Source organism: Dendrobates tinctorius, unplaced genomic scaffold (assembly GCF_039654945.1).
Source record: "Dendrobates tinctorius isolate UK_male_01 unplaced genomic scaffold, ASM3965494v1 ptg000037l, whole genome shotgun sequence".
In the NCBI taxonomy this organism is placed as follows: Eukaryota; Metazoa; Chordata; class Amphibia; order Anura; family Dendrobatidae; genus Dendrobates; species Dendrobates tinctorius.
Genome location: NW_027361705.1, coordinates 26940416 through 26962086, shown reverse-complemented (window position 1 = coordinate 26962086; position 21671 = coordinate 26940416). Strand labels below are relative to the sequence as shown.

The window sequence follows — 21671 nt, the reverse complement described above, 5'->3', positions numbered from 1 at the left end:
CTCTCTTTCTGGGCTCCCTCTGGTGGTTACTGGAGGTAGTGGAGCTGATCTGATTGACAGAGGCTTGCCACCTGATAATGAGGAAGACGATTGGAGATCTGGGGTTTCAGATTGGGATTTAAGACAGCTGACTCCCTCTATCCCTGCTGGTGATTTTCTTCCTGTGCCTCCTGAGGTCTGATGTCTCCTGCTTTGTACTTGCATGTTCAGCTAAGTGGTTCATTTGCTACTCTGTTTGCATTTGATCTGGTTTTGTCTATCTCTGCTTTGTGTGTTTTCATCTTGTCTCACCGACAATATATGTTTGGGGGCTATCTATTCCTTTGGGGTCTGCTCCGGGGCAGTTTAGATTTCCCCTTTCTTGCTTTAGGCTTAGTTAGCTCTCCGGCTGTGCCGAGGCGTCTAGGATCATCGTAGGTTGTGTCGCTGAAAGTGGCATCTTGTTCGGCAAAAAACAAACCCCCATATAGCTCCATCACCGGAAAAATAAAAAGATTTTAGCTCTCAGAATAAAGCGATGCAAAAATATATTTTTATATAAAATAGTTATTATATAAAAGCACCAAAGCATAAAAAAATTATATAAATGAGGTATCGCTGTCATCGTACTAACCCGAAGAATAAAGCTGCTTTATCAATTTTACCACACGGGGAATGGTGTAAAAAAGAAATTCATGAGTTATTGTTTTTTGTTTATTCTGCCTCCCAAAAATTTGAATAAAAAGCGATCAAAAAATGTAATATGCCCGAAAATGGTACCAATAAAAACGTCAACTCGGCCCACAAAAAACAAGACCTCACATGACTCTGTGGGCCAAAATATGGAAAAATTATAGCTCTCAAAATGTGGTGATGCAAAAACTATTTTTACAATAAAAAGCGTCTTTTAGTGTGTGACAGCTGCCAAACATAAAAACCCGCTATAAGGCCTAATCACACGTCCTGATATTTCCGGTAGCGGAGATGTCAATGTCCATGTGTGTAATACTTGAGGCACACGTGTGGCATGTGTGTGCCGCATCAGTACCACAAGGATAGGCGACAGGGAAGAAGCATAACAGTAAGGCTATGTGCACACGGTGCGGATTCTGCTGCGGGTCCGCAGCAGTTTCTGCTGCGTTGTACAGTACCATTGTTTCCAATGGTAAAACCAAAAACGCTGTGCACATGCTGCGGATTTTTCCGCGGGTTACAATCTGCAGCATGTCAATTGTTTGTGCGGAATCCGCTGCAGTTTCACATCTCCTCCATTGTAGAGGTGTGAAACCGCAGCCTAAACCGCAGGTCTTTTTGACCTGCGGTTTTTCCAAAATCCGCGCGGAAAAATCTGCACCACAAATAACTACGTGTGCACATAGCCTTAGTGCTGTTCCCCGATGCCGGGTGCTAAACACGGCTCTCATCATTCTCCCCTGCTCTGCCGGCGATCAGCACATGCAGGGGAGAATGATGAGAGCCGTGTTCAGCACCTGGCGCTGGGGAAGAGTGCTTAATGTAACCCTTCTTCCCCGGCGCCAATGCGTTTCACATGGATGACATCCACGTGTGTTATGCATATGCACGTGTACTGGATGTTTGATGGCTCATGTTGGCGTGTTTTGCCCACAGACACACGGTCCGTGGAAACCCACTGGCGTGCACCGACCCATTCACTTGACTAGGCAAATAGCGCTTCGTTCCTCCCGAGTCTCTCCGCAGGGCTCTCCCAGTGGGTCATGGCACCTGCGAACCATAACAGTAAAATCTGGTGCTCCTTCCCTTCTGAGCTCTGCAATGCGCCCGAACAGTGGTTTACCCCCCACATATGGGGTATCGGCATACTTGGGACGAATTGCATAATAACATTTGGGGTCCAATTTCTTCGGTTACCCTTGGGAAAATAAAAAATTGAGGGCGAAAAGATCATTTTTGTGGAAAAAATGATTTTTTATTTTTACGGCTCTACCGTAAGTTATAAACTTCTGTGAAGCACTTGGGGGTTCAAAGTGCTCATCACACATCTAGAGAAGTTCATTGGGGGGCCTAGTTTCCAAAATGGGGTCACTTGTGGGGTGTTTCAACTGTTTAGGCACATCAGGGGCTCTCCAAACGTGACATGCCGTCCAATCTCAATTCCATCCATTTTTGCATTGAAAATTCAAACAACAGCGTTCTTTCCCTTCTGAGCTCTGCCATGCGCCCAATGGATCTGAAGTAAATTTTTTTTTTTTTAATATTCCAAAAATTCATGTGAAGCACCTGAAGGGTTAATAAACTTCTTGAGTGTGGTTTTGAGCACCATCAGGGGTGCAGTGTTTAGAATGGTGTCACTTTTGGGTATTTTCTATCATATAGACTCCTCAAATTGACTTCAAATGTGATGTGGTCCCTAAAAAAAAAAAAAATGGTGTTGTAAAAATGAGAAATCGCTCTTTAACTTTTAACCCTTGAAACTTCCTAACAAAAGCAAAATTTTGGTTCCAAAATTGTGCTGATGTAAAGTAGACACGTGGGAAATGTTATTTATTAACTATTTTGTGTGATATATTTTTCTCTGTTTTAAGGGCATAAAAATTCAAAGTTGGAAAATTGCAAAATTTTCAAAATTTTTGCCAAATTACCATTATTTTCACAAATAAACGCAAGTCATATCTAAAGAAATTTTACCACTGTCATGAAGTACAATATGTCACGAGAAAACATTCTCAGAATAACTGGGATCTATGGAAGCGTTCCAGAGTTATTACCTGATAAAGGGACAGTGGTCAGAATTGTAAAAATTGGGCCGGTCATGAACGTGCAAACCACCCTTGGGGGTAAAGGGGTTAATAATACCCTAAGGTTTGCAATAGGCATTGGTTATTAAACAATGTGTGTCCTGTCTGTATAAAAGATCCATGTCTCAAATATCAAAATGTTACAGCATCTGAAATGAACATTCCAGAAAATAGTGGTACCAACACTCAATTTGTTACTGAAGCACAAGAGTCAATTCGGAATACACCGGACATAGAAGAGTGCTAGTGCTAAATCTGTGCTCCAGACGAGGCCATTCATTATGTGCCACCTAGTAATATATCCATCAGGCACAAATGACTGCCCGTAACGTTTCCTAATTGATTCCCTACTTATCGCGGAGGTTAGCGTCCTTTGATTTGTCTTATCTATTGCATTTTTTCTAGGCTGTATTGTGCATAAATATGTGACTTCAGATTTTGTATTAGTCTAGCCTGATGAAGAGACCTGAGTAGTCTCGAAAGCTTGCAATGTATTACCATCTTTTCAGTTAGCCATTAAAAGGTATCAACTACTGAGGACTCTCAATCCTGAATATTTTTCTATCCACTGGCTAACACGGTACAAAGATATACATCTTCATTGATAATGATATTCACTCACCGATCAGTCTCACTGAGGTCTCCTTCATAGTAATACAGGTAAGAAACAATCCATAAGACGAGGATGTATACACGGTGACTGAAGAGCTCCAGACGCGCGTCCAGAGGGACGGACAAGTGTCCCATTTACTGCGCTCATCAGGCTGGTGGGCTATTATGGCAGCCTATGATCTGCAGGGATGATGAAAAGATGATTGCTATGATTTCATGGATTGGGTTTTTTTTTTTTTTTTTACTGTTTTACCATGGATTTATTAGGGGGCCACCCTCCTTGAGTTGTAGGAAATCTGTTAGGGAAAATGAAGGGCAATCATTTGTTCCCAATGGTTTATATTAGGTGGCCCGTACAGTATATTATTAACGTAGGACTAATGTGCAGATATGTCTGGTGTTTTATGGTTTGACACTTGTTCTGTAGTTTCTCATTGAGATTTGATGTAGATATCCTAATCAAAATTATGTCAGAGGTTATGTAACATTTTGAATAGAGAAACGCATCTTTCGACCATCTGTAACAGGGGGGGCGGGCGGTGAGCGTTCTTTTGTCGTCTGTAAGCCCTGAAATCGCCAGCAGAGGTAACTATCTCGGTACAATTTTTCAGATACTTGCTGTTTTCCTGTATGATGTGTCCACAGCAAATTGGCAATGTGTGAATATACGCCAAAGCGTCCCATCCATGTATTATATTTATACGAAGGGGGAAATATCGGCTGCACAAACCTCCCCTAAGAGAAATCGTCTGCTCGCCGCGGTGTCCCTGGTCTTGGCCTTTGTATTGAGTATCTTGTCATCTCCAAAGCTATCTTTAGACAATGTCTATGACCTATAGATGGTTGCATCCATGTCGGGCTGTATCCATACTGCATTTGCAGTGTACACCAAAGATGCACTCATGGAGAATGACTTGCCTATCCATGCCTCTGATATTTACCCCATGCATGGATGTCGGTGTATAGAATACTCTATACAATAAACCAACATTGCCAGTCTGATGGGCACCAAAACTGCATTCTCATGGCCTCCGCCTGGTGAATGGGAATCTATAGATATACAGTGGGTACGGAAAGTATTCAGACCCCTGAAAATTTTTCACTCTTTGTTTCATTGCAGCCATTAGGTAAATTCAGAAAAGTTCAATTTTTTTCTCATTAACCCTTTCGTGACCCAGCCTGATTTCACCTTTCTGACCCGGCCAATTTTTACAATTCTGACCACTGTCCCTTTTATGAGGTAATAACTCTGGGACGCTTCCATGGATCCCACTGATTCTGGGATTGTTTTCTCATGACATATTGTACTTCATGATAACAGTAAAATTTCTCCGATATGATTTGCGTTTATTTGTGAAAAAGACGGAAATTTGGCGAAAATTTAGAAAATTTTGCAATTTTCCAACTTTTAATTTTTATGCCCGTAAATCAGAGGAGTCATATCGCACAAAATAGTTAATGAGTAACATTTCCCACATGTCTTCTTTACATCAGCACAATTTTGGAACCAAATTTTTTTTTTTTGTTAGGAAGTTAAAAAAGTTAAAATTTGACCAGCGATTTCTCATTTTTTTTCAACAAATTTTACAAAACCATTTTTTTAGAGACCACATCACACTTGAAGTGACTTTGAGGGGTCTATATTACAGAAAATACCCAAAAGTGACACCATTCTAAAAACTGCGCCCCTCAAGGTGCTCAAAACCACATTCAAGAAGTTTATTAACCCTTCAGGTGCTTCACAGGAATTTTTGGAATGTGGAAGGAAAAAATAAACATTTACTTTTTCTTTCACAAAAATTTTCATTTAGACCTAAGTTTTTTTACTTTTGCAAGGGTAACAGGAGAAAATTGAACATACATTTTGTTGTGCAATTTCTCCTGAGCATGCCGATACACCATATGTGGGGGTAAACACTCTTTGGGCGCATGGCAGAACTCAGAAGGGAAGGAGCGCTATTTGACTTTTTGAATGTAAAATTTGATGGAATAATTAGCGGACCCCATTTCGCGTTTGGAGAGCCCCTGATGTGCCTAAACAGTGGGAACCCCCCAATAAGTGACCCCATTTTGGAAACTAGACCCCTTATGGAACTTATCTACTGTAGATGTGTATTGAGAACCTTGAACCCACAGGTGCTTCACAGAAGTTTATAGCGTAGAGCCGTGGAAATAAAAAAAATCACTTTTCCCAAATAAATCTTTTTTAGCTCCATATTTTGCATTTTCATAAGGGTAACAGGAGAAATTGATTCATACTATTTGTTCTGTGATTTCTCCTGAGTGTGCCGATACCCCATATGTGGGGGAAAACCCCTGTTTATGAGCATGACAGAGCTCTTTATTGCAAAAAGTTTTTGCATCACCATATCTTGAGAGCTATAACTTTTTCATATTTCGGCCGACAGAGTCATTTGAGGGCTTGTTTTTTTGCGGCACGAGCTGATGTTTTTATTGGTACCATTTTCGGGCACATGACATTTTTCGTTCACTTTCTATTCCGATTTTTGGGAAACAGAATGAGTAAAAACCAGCAATTCAGGAATTGTGTTTTTGTTTTTTACCGTTCCGCATGTGGTAAAATTGGTAAGGCAGCTTTCTTCTTCATGTCAGTACGATGACAGCGATACCTCATTTATATAATTTTTTTATGTTTTGACGCTTTTACACAATAAAAACTATTTTATAGAAAAAATATATATATTTTTTTTTCCTTGGAGATTTTTTTTTTATGTTTACACAAAATATATATATATATATATATATATATATATATATATATATATATATATATATATCTCTTACAATATAATTTATTTTTTACTTTATTGTATTGTCCCTACTGGGACATTACTACATAATGTCAGATCACTGATCTGACACTTACCACTCCTGAGTATCAGATCAGCGATCTGACAGGCAGGGAAGGAGGCTTCTCAGGTCCTGCTCTCAACAGGCGCTGAGAAGCCACCTCCCTGCATGACCCGGAAGGACCCCCCGGCCATCTTGGAGCCTGGAGTCTCCATGGAGATCACCGGAACAGCTGGCACCCGATCACCGCGGCGCTCAGTACTAGTACTGCTACGGGCAGAAATGCAGTTCCCGCAGAGCAGTATTAGTATGGTGAGGGTCGGGAAGAGGTTAATGTACACTACACCCCATCTTGACTAACAAAAAGAACAAATGTTGAAATTTAAAACTGAAATATCACATGGTCATAAGTATTCAGACCCTTTCCTCAGTATTGAGTAGAAGCACCCTTTTGAGCTAGTACAACTTGGTAATGATGCAACAAGTTTTTCACACCTGGATTTGGGGATCCTCTGCCAGTCTTCCTTGCAGATCCTCTCCAGTTCCATCAGATTGGATATGAATATTGATAGACAGCCATTTTCAGGTCTCTCCAGAGATGCTCAATTGGGTTTAGGTCAGGGCTCTGGCTGGGCCAGTCAAGAATGGTCACAGAGTTGTTCTGAAGCCACTCCTTTGTTATTGTAGCTGTGTGCTTAGGGTCATTGTCTTGTTGGAAGGTAAACCTTCGGCCAAGCCTGAGGTCCAGAGCACTCTGGCAGAGGTTTTCATCCAGGATCACTCTGTACTTGGCCGCATATGTTTCCTTCAATTGCAACCAGTCATCCTGTCCCTGCAGCTGAAAAACACCCCCATAGCATGATGCTGCCACCACCATGTTTCACTGTTGGGATTGTATTGGGCAGGTGATGAGCAGTGCCTGTTTTTTTCCACACATACCACTTTGAATTATCACCCAAAAGTTCTATCTTTGTCTCATCAGACCAGAGAATCTTATTTCTCATAGTCTGGGAGACCATCGTGCATTTTTTTTTTTTTAGCAAACTCTATGCGGGCTTTCATATGTCTGGCACGGAGGAGAGGCTTCTGTCAGGCTACTCTGCCATAAAGGCCCGACTGGTGGAGGGCTGCAGTGATAGTTGACTTTGTGGAACTTTCTCCCATCTCCCTACTGCATCTGTGGAGCTCCGCCACAGTGATCTTGGGGTTCTTCTTTACCTCTCTCACCAAGGCTCTTCTCCCATGATTGCTCAGTTTGGCAGGACTGCCAGGTCCAGGAAGACTTCTGATGGCCCCAAACTTCTCCAATTTAAGGATTATGGAGGCCATTGTGCTCTTAGGAACATTGAGTACTGCAGAAATTCTTTTGTAACCTTGGCCAGATCTGTGCCTTGCCACAATTCTGTCTCTGAGCTCCTTGGCCGGTTCCTTTGACCTCATGATTCTCATTTGGTCTGACATGCACTGTGAGCTGTGAGGTCTTATATAGACAGGTGTGTGCCTTTACAAATCAAGTCCTATCAGTTTAATTAAACACACCTGGACTCCAATGAAGGAGTAGAATCATATCAATGAAGATCACAAGGAAATGGACAGCATGGGACTTAAATGAGAGCGTCTTAAGAAAGGGTCTGAATGCTTATGACCATGTGATATTTCATTTTTTTTAATAAATTTGCAAAAAATTCTACTTTTTTTTTTTTTCAGTCAAGATGGGGTACAGAGTGTACAGTCATGGCCAAAAGTTTAGAGAATGACACAAATATTAATTTTTACAAAGTCTACTGCTTCATTTTTTTTCTAATGGCAATTTGCATATACTCCAGAATGTTATAAAGAGTGATCAGCTTAACAGCAATTACTTGCAAAGTCAATATTTGCCTAAAAAACCATTCATGTGTGGGGTGGCTTCTCAGCCAAGGGAATGGGCTCTCTCTCAGTCTTGCCTAAAAACACAACCATGAATAAAGAATGGTACCAGAATGTCCTCCAAGAGAAACTTCTCCCAACCGTCCAAGAGCAGTTTGGCGATCAACAATGCCTTTTTCAACATGATGGAGCACCTTGCCATAAAGCAAAGGTGATAACTAAATGGTTCAGGGAACAAAACATAGAGATTTTGGGACCATGGCCTGGAAACTCCCCAGATCTTAATCCCATTGAGAACTTGTGGTCAATCATCAAGTGACGGGTGGATAAACAAAAACCTTCAAATTCAGACAAAATAAAAGCATTGATTTTGCAAGAATGGACTGCTATCAGTCAGGATTTGATCCAGAAGTTGATTGAGAGCATGCCAGGGAGAATTGCTGAGGTCCTGAAGAAGAAGGGTCAACACTGCAAGTATTGACTTGCTGCATTAACTCATTCTAACTGTCAATATAACCTTTTGTTACTCATAATATGATTGCAATTTTATATTTCTGTATGTGATAAAAACATCTGACAAACACACATAAAAACCAGAGGGCAGCAGATCATGTGAAAATATAATATTTGTGTCATTCTCTAAACTTTTGGCCATGACTGTACATTAATGAAAAAAAAACTTTTTTGAATTTGCCAAATGGCTGCAATGAAACAGTGAAAAATTTAAAGGGGTCTGAATACTTTCTGTACCCACTGTATTTGACTAGAGTTGGTGCAAATTGATTTGCAGTATTTTGTTCTGTTGGCCACATCGGTAATCTGTGCACATCGGACAGGAGCCTTGAGAACCGCCTTCTACATCACGGCATCTGCGGCGCTTCTTTTGATCATCCGGTCCGGCGCAACGCATTCTTGTGACTTATCACGGGGCGGGCTAACAGAAAAAAAAAATAAACCATAGATTCCAGATGATGTTGGCGGTTTTTAGGGCTCCTGTTTGATGGCCACACATTACTGACGTAGCTGATGGACCAGGTCCTGCAATCAATTTGAACAAACTCTCCCCTCTCGCCAGCCAGAAAAAAAAGCAGTTTCTTCACTCCTTCCCCCTAGATAGTGAGTTGTGGTAAAATCAGCGCTCTGGAGTTGGTAAGCCAAACCTCCCACTCCGACTTCTCAATTTCCCTGACCCCCATCTCCACAGCAGTGCCTCACTACTGAGCATGTACATAAAGTGCAATACAGATTCATCTCATCTATGACCCCACAGCACTGGTCACTACTGAGCATGTACATAAAGTGCAGCACAGATTCATCTCATCTATGACTTCACAGCACTGGTCACTACTGAGCATGTGCATAAAGTGCAGCACAGATTCATCTCATCTATGACTCCACAGCACTGGTGTCTACTGAGCATGTGCATAAAGCGCAGCACAGATTGATCTCATCTATGACCCCACATCACTGGTCACTACTGAGCATGTACATAAAGTGCAGCACAGATTCATCTCATCTATGACTTCACAGCACTGGTCACTACTGAGCATGTGCATAAAGTGCAGCACAGATTCATCTCATCTATGACTCCACAGCACTGGTCACTACTGAGCATGTACATATAGTGCAGTACAGATTCATCTCATCTATGACCCCACAGCACTGGTCACTACTGAGCATGTGCATAAAGTGCAGCACAGATTCATCTCATCTATGACCCCACAGCACTGGTCACTACTGAGCATGTGCATAAAATGCAGCACAGATTCATCTCATCTATGACCCCACAGCACTGATCACTACTAAGCATGTACATAAAGTGCAGTACAGATTCATCTCATCTACGACTCCACAGCACTGTTCACTACTGAGCATGTACATAACGTGCAGCACAGATTCATCTCATCTATCACCCCACAACACTGGTCACTACTGAGCATGTACATAAAGTGCAGCACAGATTCATCTCATCTATGACTCCACAGCACTGGTCTCTACTGAGCATGTACATAAAGTGCAGTACAGATTCATCTCATCTATGACCCCACAGCACTGGTCACTACTGAGCATGTACATAAAGTGCAGCACAGATTCATCTCATCTATGACTGCACAGCACTGGTCACTACTGAGCATGTACATAACGTGCAGCACAGATTCATCTCATCTGTGACCCCACAGCACTGGTCACTACTGAGCATGTACATTACGTGCAGCACAGATTCATCTCATCTATGACTCCACAGCACTGGTCACTACTGAGCATGTACATAACGTGCAGCACAGATTCATCTCATCTATGACCCCACAGCACTGGTCACTACTGAGCATGTGCATAAAATGCAGCACAGATTCATCTCATCTATGACCCCACAGCACTGGTCACTACTGAGCATGTACATAAAGTGCAGTACAGATTCATCTCATCTACGACTCCACAGCACTGTTCACTACTGAGCATGTACATAACGTGCAGCACAGATTCATCTCATCTATCACCCCACAACACTGGTCACTACTGAGCATGTACATAAAGTGCAGCACAGATTCATCTCATCTATGACTCCACAGCACTGGTCACTACTGAGCATGTACATAAAGTGCAGGACAGATTCATCTCATCTATGACCCCACAGCACTGGTCACTACTGAGCATGTACATAAAGTGCAGCACAGATTCATCTCATCTATGACCCCACAGCACTGGTCACTACTGAGCATGTACATAACGTGCAGCACAGATTCATCTCATCTATGACCCCACAGCACTTGTCTCTACTGAGCATGTACATAAAGTGCAGCACAGATTCATCTCATCTATGACCCCACAGCACTGGTCACTACTGAGCATGTACATAAAGTGCAGCACAGATTCATCTCATCTATGACCCCACAGCACTGGTCACTACTGAGCATGTACATAACGTGCAGCACAGATTCATCTCATCTATGACTCCACAGCACTGTTCACTACTGAGCATGTACATAACGTGCAGCACAGATTCATCTCATCTATGACCCCACAGCACTGGTCACTACTGAGCATGTACATAAAGTGCAGCACAGATTCATGTCCGCTAAAAGCCCAGATCCTTAGATCAAGAACAGAACAGACATTTATAGGGCATTTTCTAACTTTTCCAAATTATTATGAAAATATTTACAGCACATCCTGCACTGAACTACTGAACCCAATTTATTATATATTTTAGGAGTCGTTCCATTTTATACCTACTCCAGCAAAATGGACACTGATTCAGACTGCACAACTCCGACTCCACAGCCCTGGGTAAAACGGGTGACAGCCTTCCCCAAATTAAGTGACGACATGCGAGCAGAACAAAGTTCTGGTAGCACATCTTAGGATGGAGCTTCTTATCTGTATAAGGAAGTGGGACACCGCAGTGCTGTAGTGGCTTCTGGTCGGGGTTAGAGATCCTCAGATAGAGCTCTGTGGTGAACAGAAAAGATCAAGACACGAAAATCATGAAGCCCGGCCGGTGGATGTGGGTCACGGGCCCGTGGGCCACAGGTGCTGCGTCTTTATAAATAAGCCGAGGAGGGGATAGGAATGGATGGTGGTGGGCGCTGATGTGAGTAGGAACAAAGGCCGCTTGTTATTTGGAGGACTTCACTGTACATTCACCATTGTTCTAGGCATGGCCTGGGGCGGCAGACGAAGCCAGAGCCCAGTACTTTCATTAGAGGCTAGATGTATAGTCCCATACGGTTATGAAAGGCCGGATTGTAAGCTCTGCGGAGAAGATATTCGTTTTAGTGGTGATGTCATGGCTAATAGTAATACAGTCCTGTAATATTTAACAACTAACATATCTGCTAGGCTCACAGGGAAGGTAAACATGTCTCCTCCAACGCTATGTGGACGATCTCATTGGTTAGATCTTTACATTGGCCCGTATCCTTCTGATAAGTGTAACATTATAGGAGGAGGGACTTCCATTCGGGGTTCTAGGACCCCCTGCCAGAAGCCCCCTGTAGAGTTCCCCATGGCAGCCATAATGGTTGCCCCCTAGCTCGTATATTTTTGTATCTTCTATAATATTGTCATATTGCTTCCATTTACCATAGCGCTTTTTGTCCCTTTCCTACAGATAGTAAAGGCAGGCCGCGGTGACACAGTGTCTGCTGCTCACCATGCCGGGGATTGTCGTGTTCCGCCGGCGCTGGTCTGTGGGCAGCGATGATTTGGTGTTACCGGGAATCTTCCTCTTTGTACTGCACAGCACGTGGTGAGTAAGAAGGTTTCTCATCTAACCCTGATAATCTGTAGTGCTCGGAAGGCGAGCCTGTTAATCTTTAGGCCGAAGGACGGATTGTGTAAAGTGACAGAGCTTTTCTCCTAAGCGGATAAGTCTACACAAGATCACTAAGCTGAAGCCAGCCATGGGTAGAAAGATCTGACCACGATATGATGAACATGTACAAAAAGAGATTTCTCATGATCAATCATTTGTGTCCTGGGAAATGTTGTGCAGTTGCATTGCTATAAACGTTTATTTCCTGAACAATAATTTATTAAAGGCTATAATTGTGGTGTGTAAATGAAATATAGAAATTTTTTTTTTTTTGTGGGGGGGGGCGATGTTTAATCAGCTTCTAGAGGGCTTGCATGTATTTAAGTACATTATGAGCTGCTCAATGCTGTTCAGTATCAATCCCGACAGCTTTACTCGCTGTTGGCTCGGTCTAAGCTCTGTTCTGATCGTATTATCAATTAAGCTTAGAGTGAGGTTAAGAAGAAAGAAGGATAGGCTGGAGACTGAGCTTATAACTAGCCAGGTATTGGGATTGACACAGCAATGTCTTGTAATATATACAAGCTTTAGTCTGCATTCACACATAGCGGTCATGCTGCAGCTTTTAAACACTGCAGCCTTTTGTCTCTGCGGTGGTTTTACTGTTTCCCTGCACAGTCACTTAATCTTGCAGGGAAATGTCTATTTAACCTGCAAAACCACTCGGCCATTATGAATGGCCCCTCTGTGTGTGAATGCAACCCAAGACGCGAAACTGTAATTGGTTTTCATTAACAACCTTTATAGAGATGTTTTTTTCACACAGTTCATTTAAAGGAAATGAAAAAGGGTTATAGCTAATGATGGGCGCGTATACGCGTTACTCGAGATTTCCTGAGCATGCTCGGGTGATCTCCAAGTATTTGAGTGCTCGGAGATTTAGTTTCTGTCGCTGTAGCTGCATGATTTGCGGCTGCTAGACACCTGAATATATCTGGGAATTCCTAACAAACAGGCAAACCCCACATGTATTCAGCCTGTCTAGCAGCCGCAAATCATGCAGCTACGGCGACAGAAACTAAATCTCTGAGCACGCCCAAATACTCAGATCACCCCAGCATGCTCGGGAAAACCCAAGCAACGAGTATATTCGCTCATCACTAGTTTAAAGGAATTCTAAAACTAATGTTCTGTGTTGTAGCCACTGTCTAGTCGTTGGGGGTCTGGGTTCTGTGATCCACACTAATAGAGCTAAAAGAAGGGCAGATACGATGAAAAGCATCTTCAGCGGAAGCAATAGAAAGTCTGTGGGCCCGTACACTTCTCTGCCTGCTCTCCGAGGATTAGTCAAGTACTTAACGTATACTTTTTTGTTTTAGCAGTGGTCTCCATTGATCAAAGCTACTATTCAGTGGGTAAAGCTTACCAGAGCAGTTTTAGAAGTATCTCTCTGCACGCCCCAAAAAGGCTGGTTTCACATTAGCGCTTTTGTGCGCAGCGCATCGTGCGCACTGCACACCTATGTTTAACATGATGTGCGCATGGTCGTGCGCACACTTGCGTTTTCGTGCGCATGCATTTTTTTGTCTTTCGCGCCAGGCGCGCCAGACGCAACATGTTGCATTTTTTGGTCCGCCCTGTCTCGTCAAAAAAGCGCTTGCGCACGGAATGCGCAAAAACAACACATTGAAGTCTATGGGAACGCATGCGTGAGCATGGTCTTGCGCACGCTTGCGTTTTTTGCGCATGCGTTTTTGAGGTAAACAAGTCTGGAATGTTCTCTAGACAATGGAAAAAATGTTACACCTAAAAACGCATGCGCATAAAAAACGCAAACGCATGCAAAACGCAAGCAACGCTGCGTTTTTTTGACGCATCAGCGTACGCATGACGCTAAAAAAACGGGTTTGTTTTGCTTTTTTCTTTGCGTTTTTTATGCGCCCGATGCGCTGCGCAAAAAACGCTAATGTGAAACTAGCCTAACTGAGAGCTGGTGGCTCCCGTTTGTTTTCTCCCGATAGCCGAACTTTAGTAGAGTGGCCGGGCATTATTGTCACGCCATTTACCTGTAGATTATCCCAATATCTGCATGTAAGTAGCGTTTTCCGAGCTGACAGGTTTCCTTTAAGCCATGTGCACACAATCAGTATTTCTTTATCGCCTTATTGGGGGACACAGAATACCATGGGTGTATGCTGCTGCTGCTAGGAGGCTGAGACTATGCAAAAATAATAAAATTAGCTCCTCCCCGGCAGTATACACCCACCGACAGGCACCAAGCACCTCAGTTTGTGCTTAGTGTCTGTAGGAGGCGGACCGGGATCTCCCCAGATCCGCATTTTTCTTTTCAGGTTTAGTCTGAACTTTTTAATTTTTCCCTCTTTTGTCTTTTAGGTTATTTTCCATCGGGAAACAGGGTGTAGTTGTCACCCTGATTTCCCATATCATGCGGCTGAGCGAGCAGTGTGGTGTCATCCACATCGCAACTCTCAGTACCGCAGGCAGGACTTTTCCCTATCGCCTTCCGGTGATAAGGGTTGTGGACAGGTGGCTAGTCCTTGCCGAATCCCCCTCCTCACCCCTCTCTCGGGACAGGGCTGAGAGGAAGACGGCGATCGCAGGTGTTTCAAGCCGTCTTCTGCAGGATGCGGGTACAGAGGACTCCCTTCCCCCCAGCGGCCTGCCGTTTCCCCGTGGGCCCCTGTGGTCATCCTCTTCAGGGACGTCAGGTAAGTGCCTGTACATTCCCTCCGGCCCCGCATAAGCTCCGTGAATGGCAGAAGTTGTACCTTTGTGATTTCAAGTCCACAATTTTTGAATTTCCCGCCCTCTCTGCCTGCCGCGCGCTCACGCCGCTTGCTTCTCACTCCCAGGGAGACACTGGGGATTCCTCCACTCACACACAGCGTCACAAGCAGGGGAGGCAGACTTCCCAGGGCCACTGTCAGATCAGCTCCGTTATGTCGGCGCTGGCATGGGGCTGCGGCGTCTTCACTTTCCCTCACAGTCTCCTCATCGCTGTGCTCCCTCCTCCCTTCCTGAGCGCGCTCTTTTCAGCGCGCCTTTACTAGCCCATCACAGGGCTCCTTTTCGTTTGATATGCCAGCCTCCTCCTTCGGCCATGCCCTCTCCTTCGCTGTTAACCAGTCATGGAGCGGCTGCTAAGCTCCGCCCCCAGCCTCCAGCACAAGGATTTCCTGGTTGTTTCACTCCTTCCTGCGCTGTTTGGGGGACACTTCAGCGTTTTCTGCTGCTCACAGAATCTCGGTAGGCTCTGCTCTGAGGCAAAGATTAGCTCTCCTCGGCAGTTATTCCTTAAATCCTGTGGCCATTCAGTGCAGTCTACTTATGCCCAACCCTTCAGGGGATCTCTGCTTCAGGCCCACCGCTATCTATTACGCCTGTGCGCGCTGTAAAAAGAAGTGGGCATCGGGTCAGTCATCTCCATTCTGCCCCCCCTGCAGTCCTTCCAATATGTCAGCATCTCAGGAGCGCACAGAGTCCCGGGCGGAGGGCGCTCTTCCCTCCTCTCTCCCCCCGGAGTGGGCCGTTACAATGTCACAGTCTGTTTCTGACTTGACAAAAGTATCACAGTCGCTGGTCCAGGTTTTAGAACGATTACCTCAGCTATCCTCAGCCACCTCTGCCCCGACCACCTCTCGGGGTGAGTCGTCCGCACCTGACCGCGACCTTCAGAGAGACAGACGGGGAAGGTCTTCTAGGAAGCGGGCTCTGTCCACTTCGTCCTCGAGCTCGCAGGGCCCTTCCGCTCCCAGGCCTCCTTCTCCTTCCTCAGATGACAGCCTTCAGTCAGGCGATGATTCTCATTCGGAAGCTAGCTCTGAGGGGAACAGCGTTTCTAAAACGCGGGACATGGTCGATAGTCTTCTTGCAGCTATCTTCCAAACACTAAAACTTAAACAGGATGAGGCTTCAGCTCAGGAAAGCTCGGTTGTCCTTAGACGAGCCAGACCTCCGTCCCGAACCTTTCCCAATCACAACGATTTCAATACTACCTTAGCCAAACACTGGGAGCGCCCTGAGCAACGTTTCTCAGGCCGCAAGTATTTGGACGTTCTGTACCCCTTTGACGCAGAACTGCTCTCAAAGTGGTCCAAGGCTCCAGAGGTAGATCCTCCAGTATCCCGGATAGCCTCTAAAACGGTGCTCTCTCTGCCAGACGGGGCGTCGCTCAAAGATCCTACTGACAGGCAGATTGAATCTCTGGCTAAGTCTATCTTTGAGGCATCTGGCGCCTCTCTCTGCCCTATTTTCGCATCCGCCTGGGTGGCGAAGGTCATTTCCGCTTGGGCAAAAATCCTTCGCAGAGGCATCTTAGCGTCAGCTCCTCAAGACGAATTGGCAGATCTTGCAGATCAGATTAACCAGGCGGGAAAATACCTTTTGGCCGCCTCCTTGGACGCAGCCGGCTGCGTAGCAAGGGCTAACAGCAACATAGTAGCTGTACGCCGAGTCCTTTGGCTAAAGTCATGGAATGCGGACACTACTTCGAAAAAGTCGCTTACCAATCTGCCATTCCATGGCTCTAGGCTCTTTGGAGCAAAGCTGGATCAGATAATTTCCGATGCCACTGGAGGCAAAAGTACTTCGCTTCCCCAGTCTCGACCAAAACGTCCCTTCAACAGAAGGGGGTTTCGACCATTCAGGCCTTTTCGTCCCTTCTCTGCCACGGAGAGAGCCACTCAACAGGATCGGCCGCCTGCCACCAGGGAGCGGGATCAGAGGAAACCTTCCTACAAACCCGCTCCTCGCTGGAGATCTAGAGGACAATATTCCAGATCTGCAGGAGCCAATTCCGGCAGATTTTCGTCTAAGTGACGGGTCACCCCCACCTGGAATTTCTTCCAGGGTGGGCGGCAGACTTTCCTTTTTCGCGGATGCTTGGCTGTCCGTTGTAGACGACGCTTGGGTCAGAGAACTCGTCGCATCCGGTTACAAAATCGAATTTGCTTCACTCCCGAACAGACGGTTTTTCCGGTCTCGGCCTCCGCGACAGCGGGCCCAGATTCCGGGTTTTCTGCAGGCCATTTCCTCCCTTCTTTCCGCCGGAGTCATTGTTCCCGTTCCCTCAGACGAACGGTTTTCCGGGTTCTACTCCAATCTCTTTGTAGTCCCGAAGAAAGACGGCTCTCTTCGTCCTATTCTGGACCTCAAATTGCTCAATCGCCACGTGAAGATTCTTCATTTCAGGATGGAGTCTCTTCGGTCGGTGATTGCTTCCATGGAGCCCGGGGAATTTCTCTGCTCGGTGGACATTTGGGATGCCTATCTCCACATTCCAATATGTGTGCAACATCAGAAGTATCTTCGATTTGCGTTTCAGGGAGACCACTTTCAGTTCACAGCTCTTCCTTTCGGCCTGGCTTCAGCGCCCCGGGTTTTCACGAAGGTGATGGCGACTGTGATGGCCATCCTTCGCTCCAGAGGGATCCTCATCATCCCTTATCTGGGCGATCTTTTGATCAAGGGTTCGTCTCGCCAGGACTGTCTCCGGAGCCTTCAGATAACCCTGGACACTCTCAGCCGCCTAGGTTGGCTAGTCAACAAGGAGAAGTCCATTCTGGTCCCCACCCAGCGTCTGACCTTTCTGGGTATGGAATTCGACACGGAGCTAGCCCGTGTTTTTCTTCCAAAGGAAAAATTTACAACTCTGTCCAAGGGCATCAAAACTCTCAAGAGGCCTGTTCCCATTCCCATTCGGTTCGGCATGAAGGTCCTGGGGAAGATGGTGGCCTCCATAGAGGCAGTGCCCTTTGCGCAGTATCACCTTCGCCCTCTCCAGCTGTCTCTGCTTTCAGCCTGGGACAAGACCACGATGTCCTTGGACCGTCCTATTCGGCTTCCTCTCAGAGTGAGGCAGTCTCTCACTTGGTGGCTACGGCCAGCGTCAGTTCTCCAAGGGAGGTCCTTCCTTCCGCCTCAGTGGCAAATCATCACCACCGATGCGAGCCTTCTAGGATGGGGAGCCGTGTTCCATCAGAAAGCGGCCCAAGGACGCTGGAAGCCACAGGAGTCTCTCCTTCCAATCAATCTTTTGGAGATCAGGGCGATTTTCCTGGCCCTTCTTCACTGGCAGCCCCTCCTCTCCGGCAAGCCGGTCCGCATTCAGTCGGACAACGCCACGGCCGTGGCGTACATAAACCATCAGGGGGGCACGCGCAGCAAACAGGTAATGTCAGAAGTGGCCAAGATATTCCGCTGGGCAGAACGTTACGTTCCGACAATCTCCGCCGTCCATATTCCAGGGGTGGAAAATTGGGCAGCTGACTTTGAGTCGCCAGGGCCTAGCGTCCGGCGAATGGTCCCTGCACCCCGCGGTTTTCTCTCAGATATGCGACCGTTGGGGCACCCCGGATGTCGATCTCATGGCATCTCGGATGAACCACAAGGTGCCGCAGTTCGTAGCCAGGTCCAGGGACCCTCTAGCCGTCGCATGCGACGCACTGGTGACTCCGTGGTCCCAGTTTCAACTTCCGTATCTGTTCCCGCCTCTGGCATTGATCCCTCGGGTGGTCAAAAAGATAAAATCGGAAGGCGTACCAGTGATTCTAGTTGCTCCAGATTGGCCAAGACGGCCTTGGTACGCGGAACTGGTCAACATGCTCGCGGACGTTCCCTGGAGGCTTCCGGACCGTCCAGACCTTCTCTCGCAAGGCCCCCTTTACCACGAGAATTCTCAGTCTCTGAGTTTGACGGCATGGCCATTGAGACCGCAATTCTAAAGGAATCAGGTCTGTCCAGTCAGGTTATTCAAACTATGATCAGAGCCAGGAAACCAGCCTCTTCCCGCATTTACTATAGGTACTGGAAGGCTTTTTTCCGTTGGTGCGATGATAGAAGAGTCTTCCCAATGTCTTTTTCTATCCCGTCTATCCTAGGGTTTCTTCAAGCTGGGTTAGACGCGGGTCTGTCCCTCAGTACGCTCAAGGGCCAGGTTTCCGCTCTCTCTATCCTCTTCCAAAGAGAGCTAGCTTCTCTACCACAGGTCAAAACCTTTCTACAAGGGGTTTCCCACGTGGCTCCCCCTCATCATTCGCCAATAGACCCGTGGGATCTCAACCTCGTTCTTAGCGCGCTCCAGAAGGCGCCGTTCGAGCCTCTCCAGGACATTCCTTTGTCCCTTCTCTCTTGGAAGGTCACCTTTTTGATCGCCATTTCCTCCATCAGAAGAGTTTCTGAATTGGCGGCCTTGTCATGTCGTTCCCCTTACCTCATTCTCCATCAGGACAAAGCCGTCCTCAGGCCCGTTCCTTCTTTTCTTCCAAAGGTGGTTTCCGCTTTCCATATCAATGAGGATATCGTCCTTCCTTCTTTTTGTCCGGCTCCATCTCATCCTCTTGAGAAGTCTCTCCACAAACTGGACGTAGTTAGAGCCCTGCGTGTCTATCTTGCCAGGACCTCTTCCTCCCGTCTGTCCGATTCCTTGCTAATCATCTCTGAAGGTCGCCAGAAGGGCCTTCCGGCTTCCAAATCCACGATCGCTCGCTGGATTCGTTCTACCATTCTGGAAGCGTATCGTCTTCAGGAAAAGCGGCCCCCTCCGGGAGTAAGAGCTCATTCCACCCGGGCTGTGGCGGCTTCGTGGGCTGCTCGTCACCAGGCCTCGGCCATGCAAATTTGCAAGGCTGCAACCTGGTCATCTTTGCACACCTTCACGAGGTTCTACAGGGTTCATACCCAGGCCTCGTCTGATGCTGTGGTTGGTAGGAAGGTTCTGCAGGCGGCGGTGGCTCACCGGCCGACCTGAGCCTTTCGGTTACTTTCGTTCCTTTTTGCTGTTCCCACCCTTGGGACTGCTTTGGGACGTCCCATGGTATTCTGTGTCCCCCCAATAAGGCGATAAAGAAAGATGGATTTTTGGTTCTTACCGTAAAATCTCTTTCTTGGAGCCTTCATTGGGGGACACAGCACCCTCCCTGTTTCAGTTGTACCGTGTTGGGTCTTAGAGTCCCCTGTTGGGTTGGTACATATTGTTCGAGTTTTTTTCTCGTTGCTTCTCCTACTGCTTTTTCACCAACTGAGGTGCTTGGTGCCTGTCGGTGGGTGTATACTGCCGGGGAGGAGCTAATTTTATTATTTTTGCATAGTGTCAGCCTCCTAGCAGCAGCAGCATACACCCATGGTATTCTGTGTCCCCCAATGAAGGCTCCAAGAAAGAGATTTTACGGTAAGAACCAAAAATCCATCTTTTATCAGTTTTTTACATTAGTATTTGTTAACCAAAACCAGGAGGAAAAGTAGTGTTAGGCCTCTTTCACACATCAGGTTTTCGCCGTCAGGCGCGATCCGGCGCTTTTGACAGAAACCGGATCCGGCGAAATGCAATGCCGGATCCGGTTTCCCCCCCCCCCCCATTGACTTGCATTTGCGCCGGATCGCGCCGGATGGCCATGCGTTTCATCCGGTTTTCGCCGGATCCGGCAATGTGTCGCAATGTGTCGCGATCCGGCGTTTGGAAAAAACGTCTACTGTAACGTTTTTTGTCTCTGGCGAAAAAGCCGTACCCGCCGGATCCGGCGCGTCCGGCTTTTTCACACAATGAAAGCCTATGAGCGCCGCAATGCGCCGGATCCGTTTTTTTTGGTCTGAGCATGCTCAGTAGCTCTGCCCACAGGAGATATATAAAAGCAAGACAATGGGACCCTCAGCCACACCCAACATGCCACCCAAGCCAAGAACCAGGAGCAGGAGAAGGCAGCAGACATCTGCAGCAGCAGCACCATCAGCACCACCCCAAATGGAGCAGCATGCTGAACGGGAGGGGAGTCCAGAAGCAGATGTGAGACGGTAATTATCAAATCCCCCATTCCTCCAAACTAGGGCCATGGAATATCAAGATATTCATTGGCCCTTTGTTTCTCTTTATTCAGCAGCCGCCAAAGAGATTCAGCAGCAGCAGCAGCAGAAATGGCATCACTGGCAGCAGCAATACCCACAGCCATGGAGTCTGGCCATCAACAGGACAGCACATCTTCTTCTGGGAGCCCTCCCTCGCATCGTCAGCGTTTGACGGTAAGTTTTTATTTCCAAAATCCATCATCTCTGTAATATATGTCTATTCATTGCCTTTTATTTCAAAACAGGAATCACAAGATGAAGAGGAGCTCCCAGAAGAAGGAAGGGGTGGACAGACACCTGGAGTGGGCTCACAATTCGTAAGTTTTTTGCATCAAACGCAGAAACACAACATCACACTACACACAACACATAGAAAACAATGTTCTGCAGACCACACACAGCAAACAAATGCCTACATCCAAAGACATAACATTTTTTGTTTTCTTCTCTAGTCTTCCCAATCTGGTGCTCGGCCAAGAGGTCCTCGCAGTGCCTCCCAGGGTCGTCGG

At 46.2% G+C, this 21671-nt stretch overlaps 1 protein-coding gene across 2 annotated transcripts in view; it reads left to right on the top strand.

Moving 5' to 3' along the window:
* The window catches only part of DAGLA (diacylglycerol lipase alpha), a 96076-nt gene that overhangs the window by 23096 nt on the left and 51309 nt on the right, over window positions 1–21671 (top strand). For both annotated transcript variants that reach the window (XM_073573979.1, XM_073573980.1), the window contains exon 2: window positions 12160–12297. In XM_073573979.1, the coding sequence (XP_073430080.1) occupies window positions 12203–12297 (95 nt within the window). In that variant the 5' untranslated portion in view covers window positions 12160–12202. The remainder of the gene's footprint in view (window positions 1–12159; window positions 12298–21671) is intronic.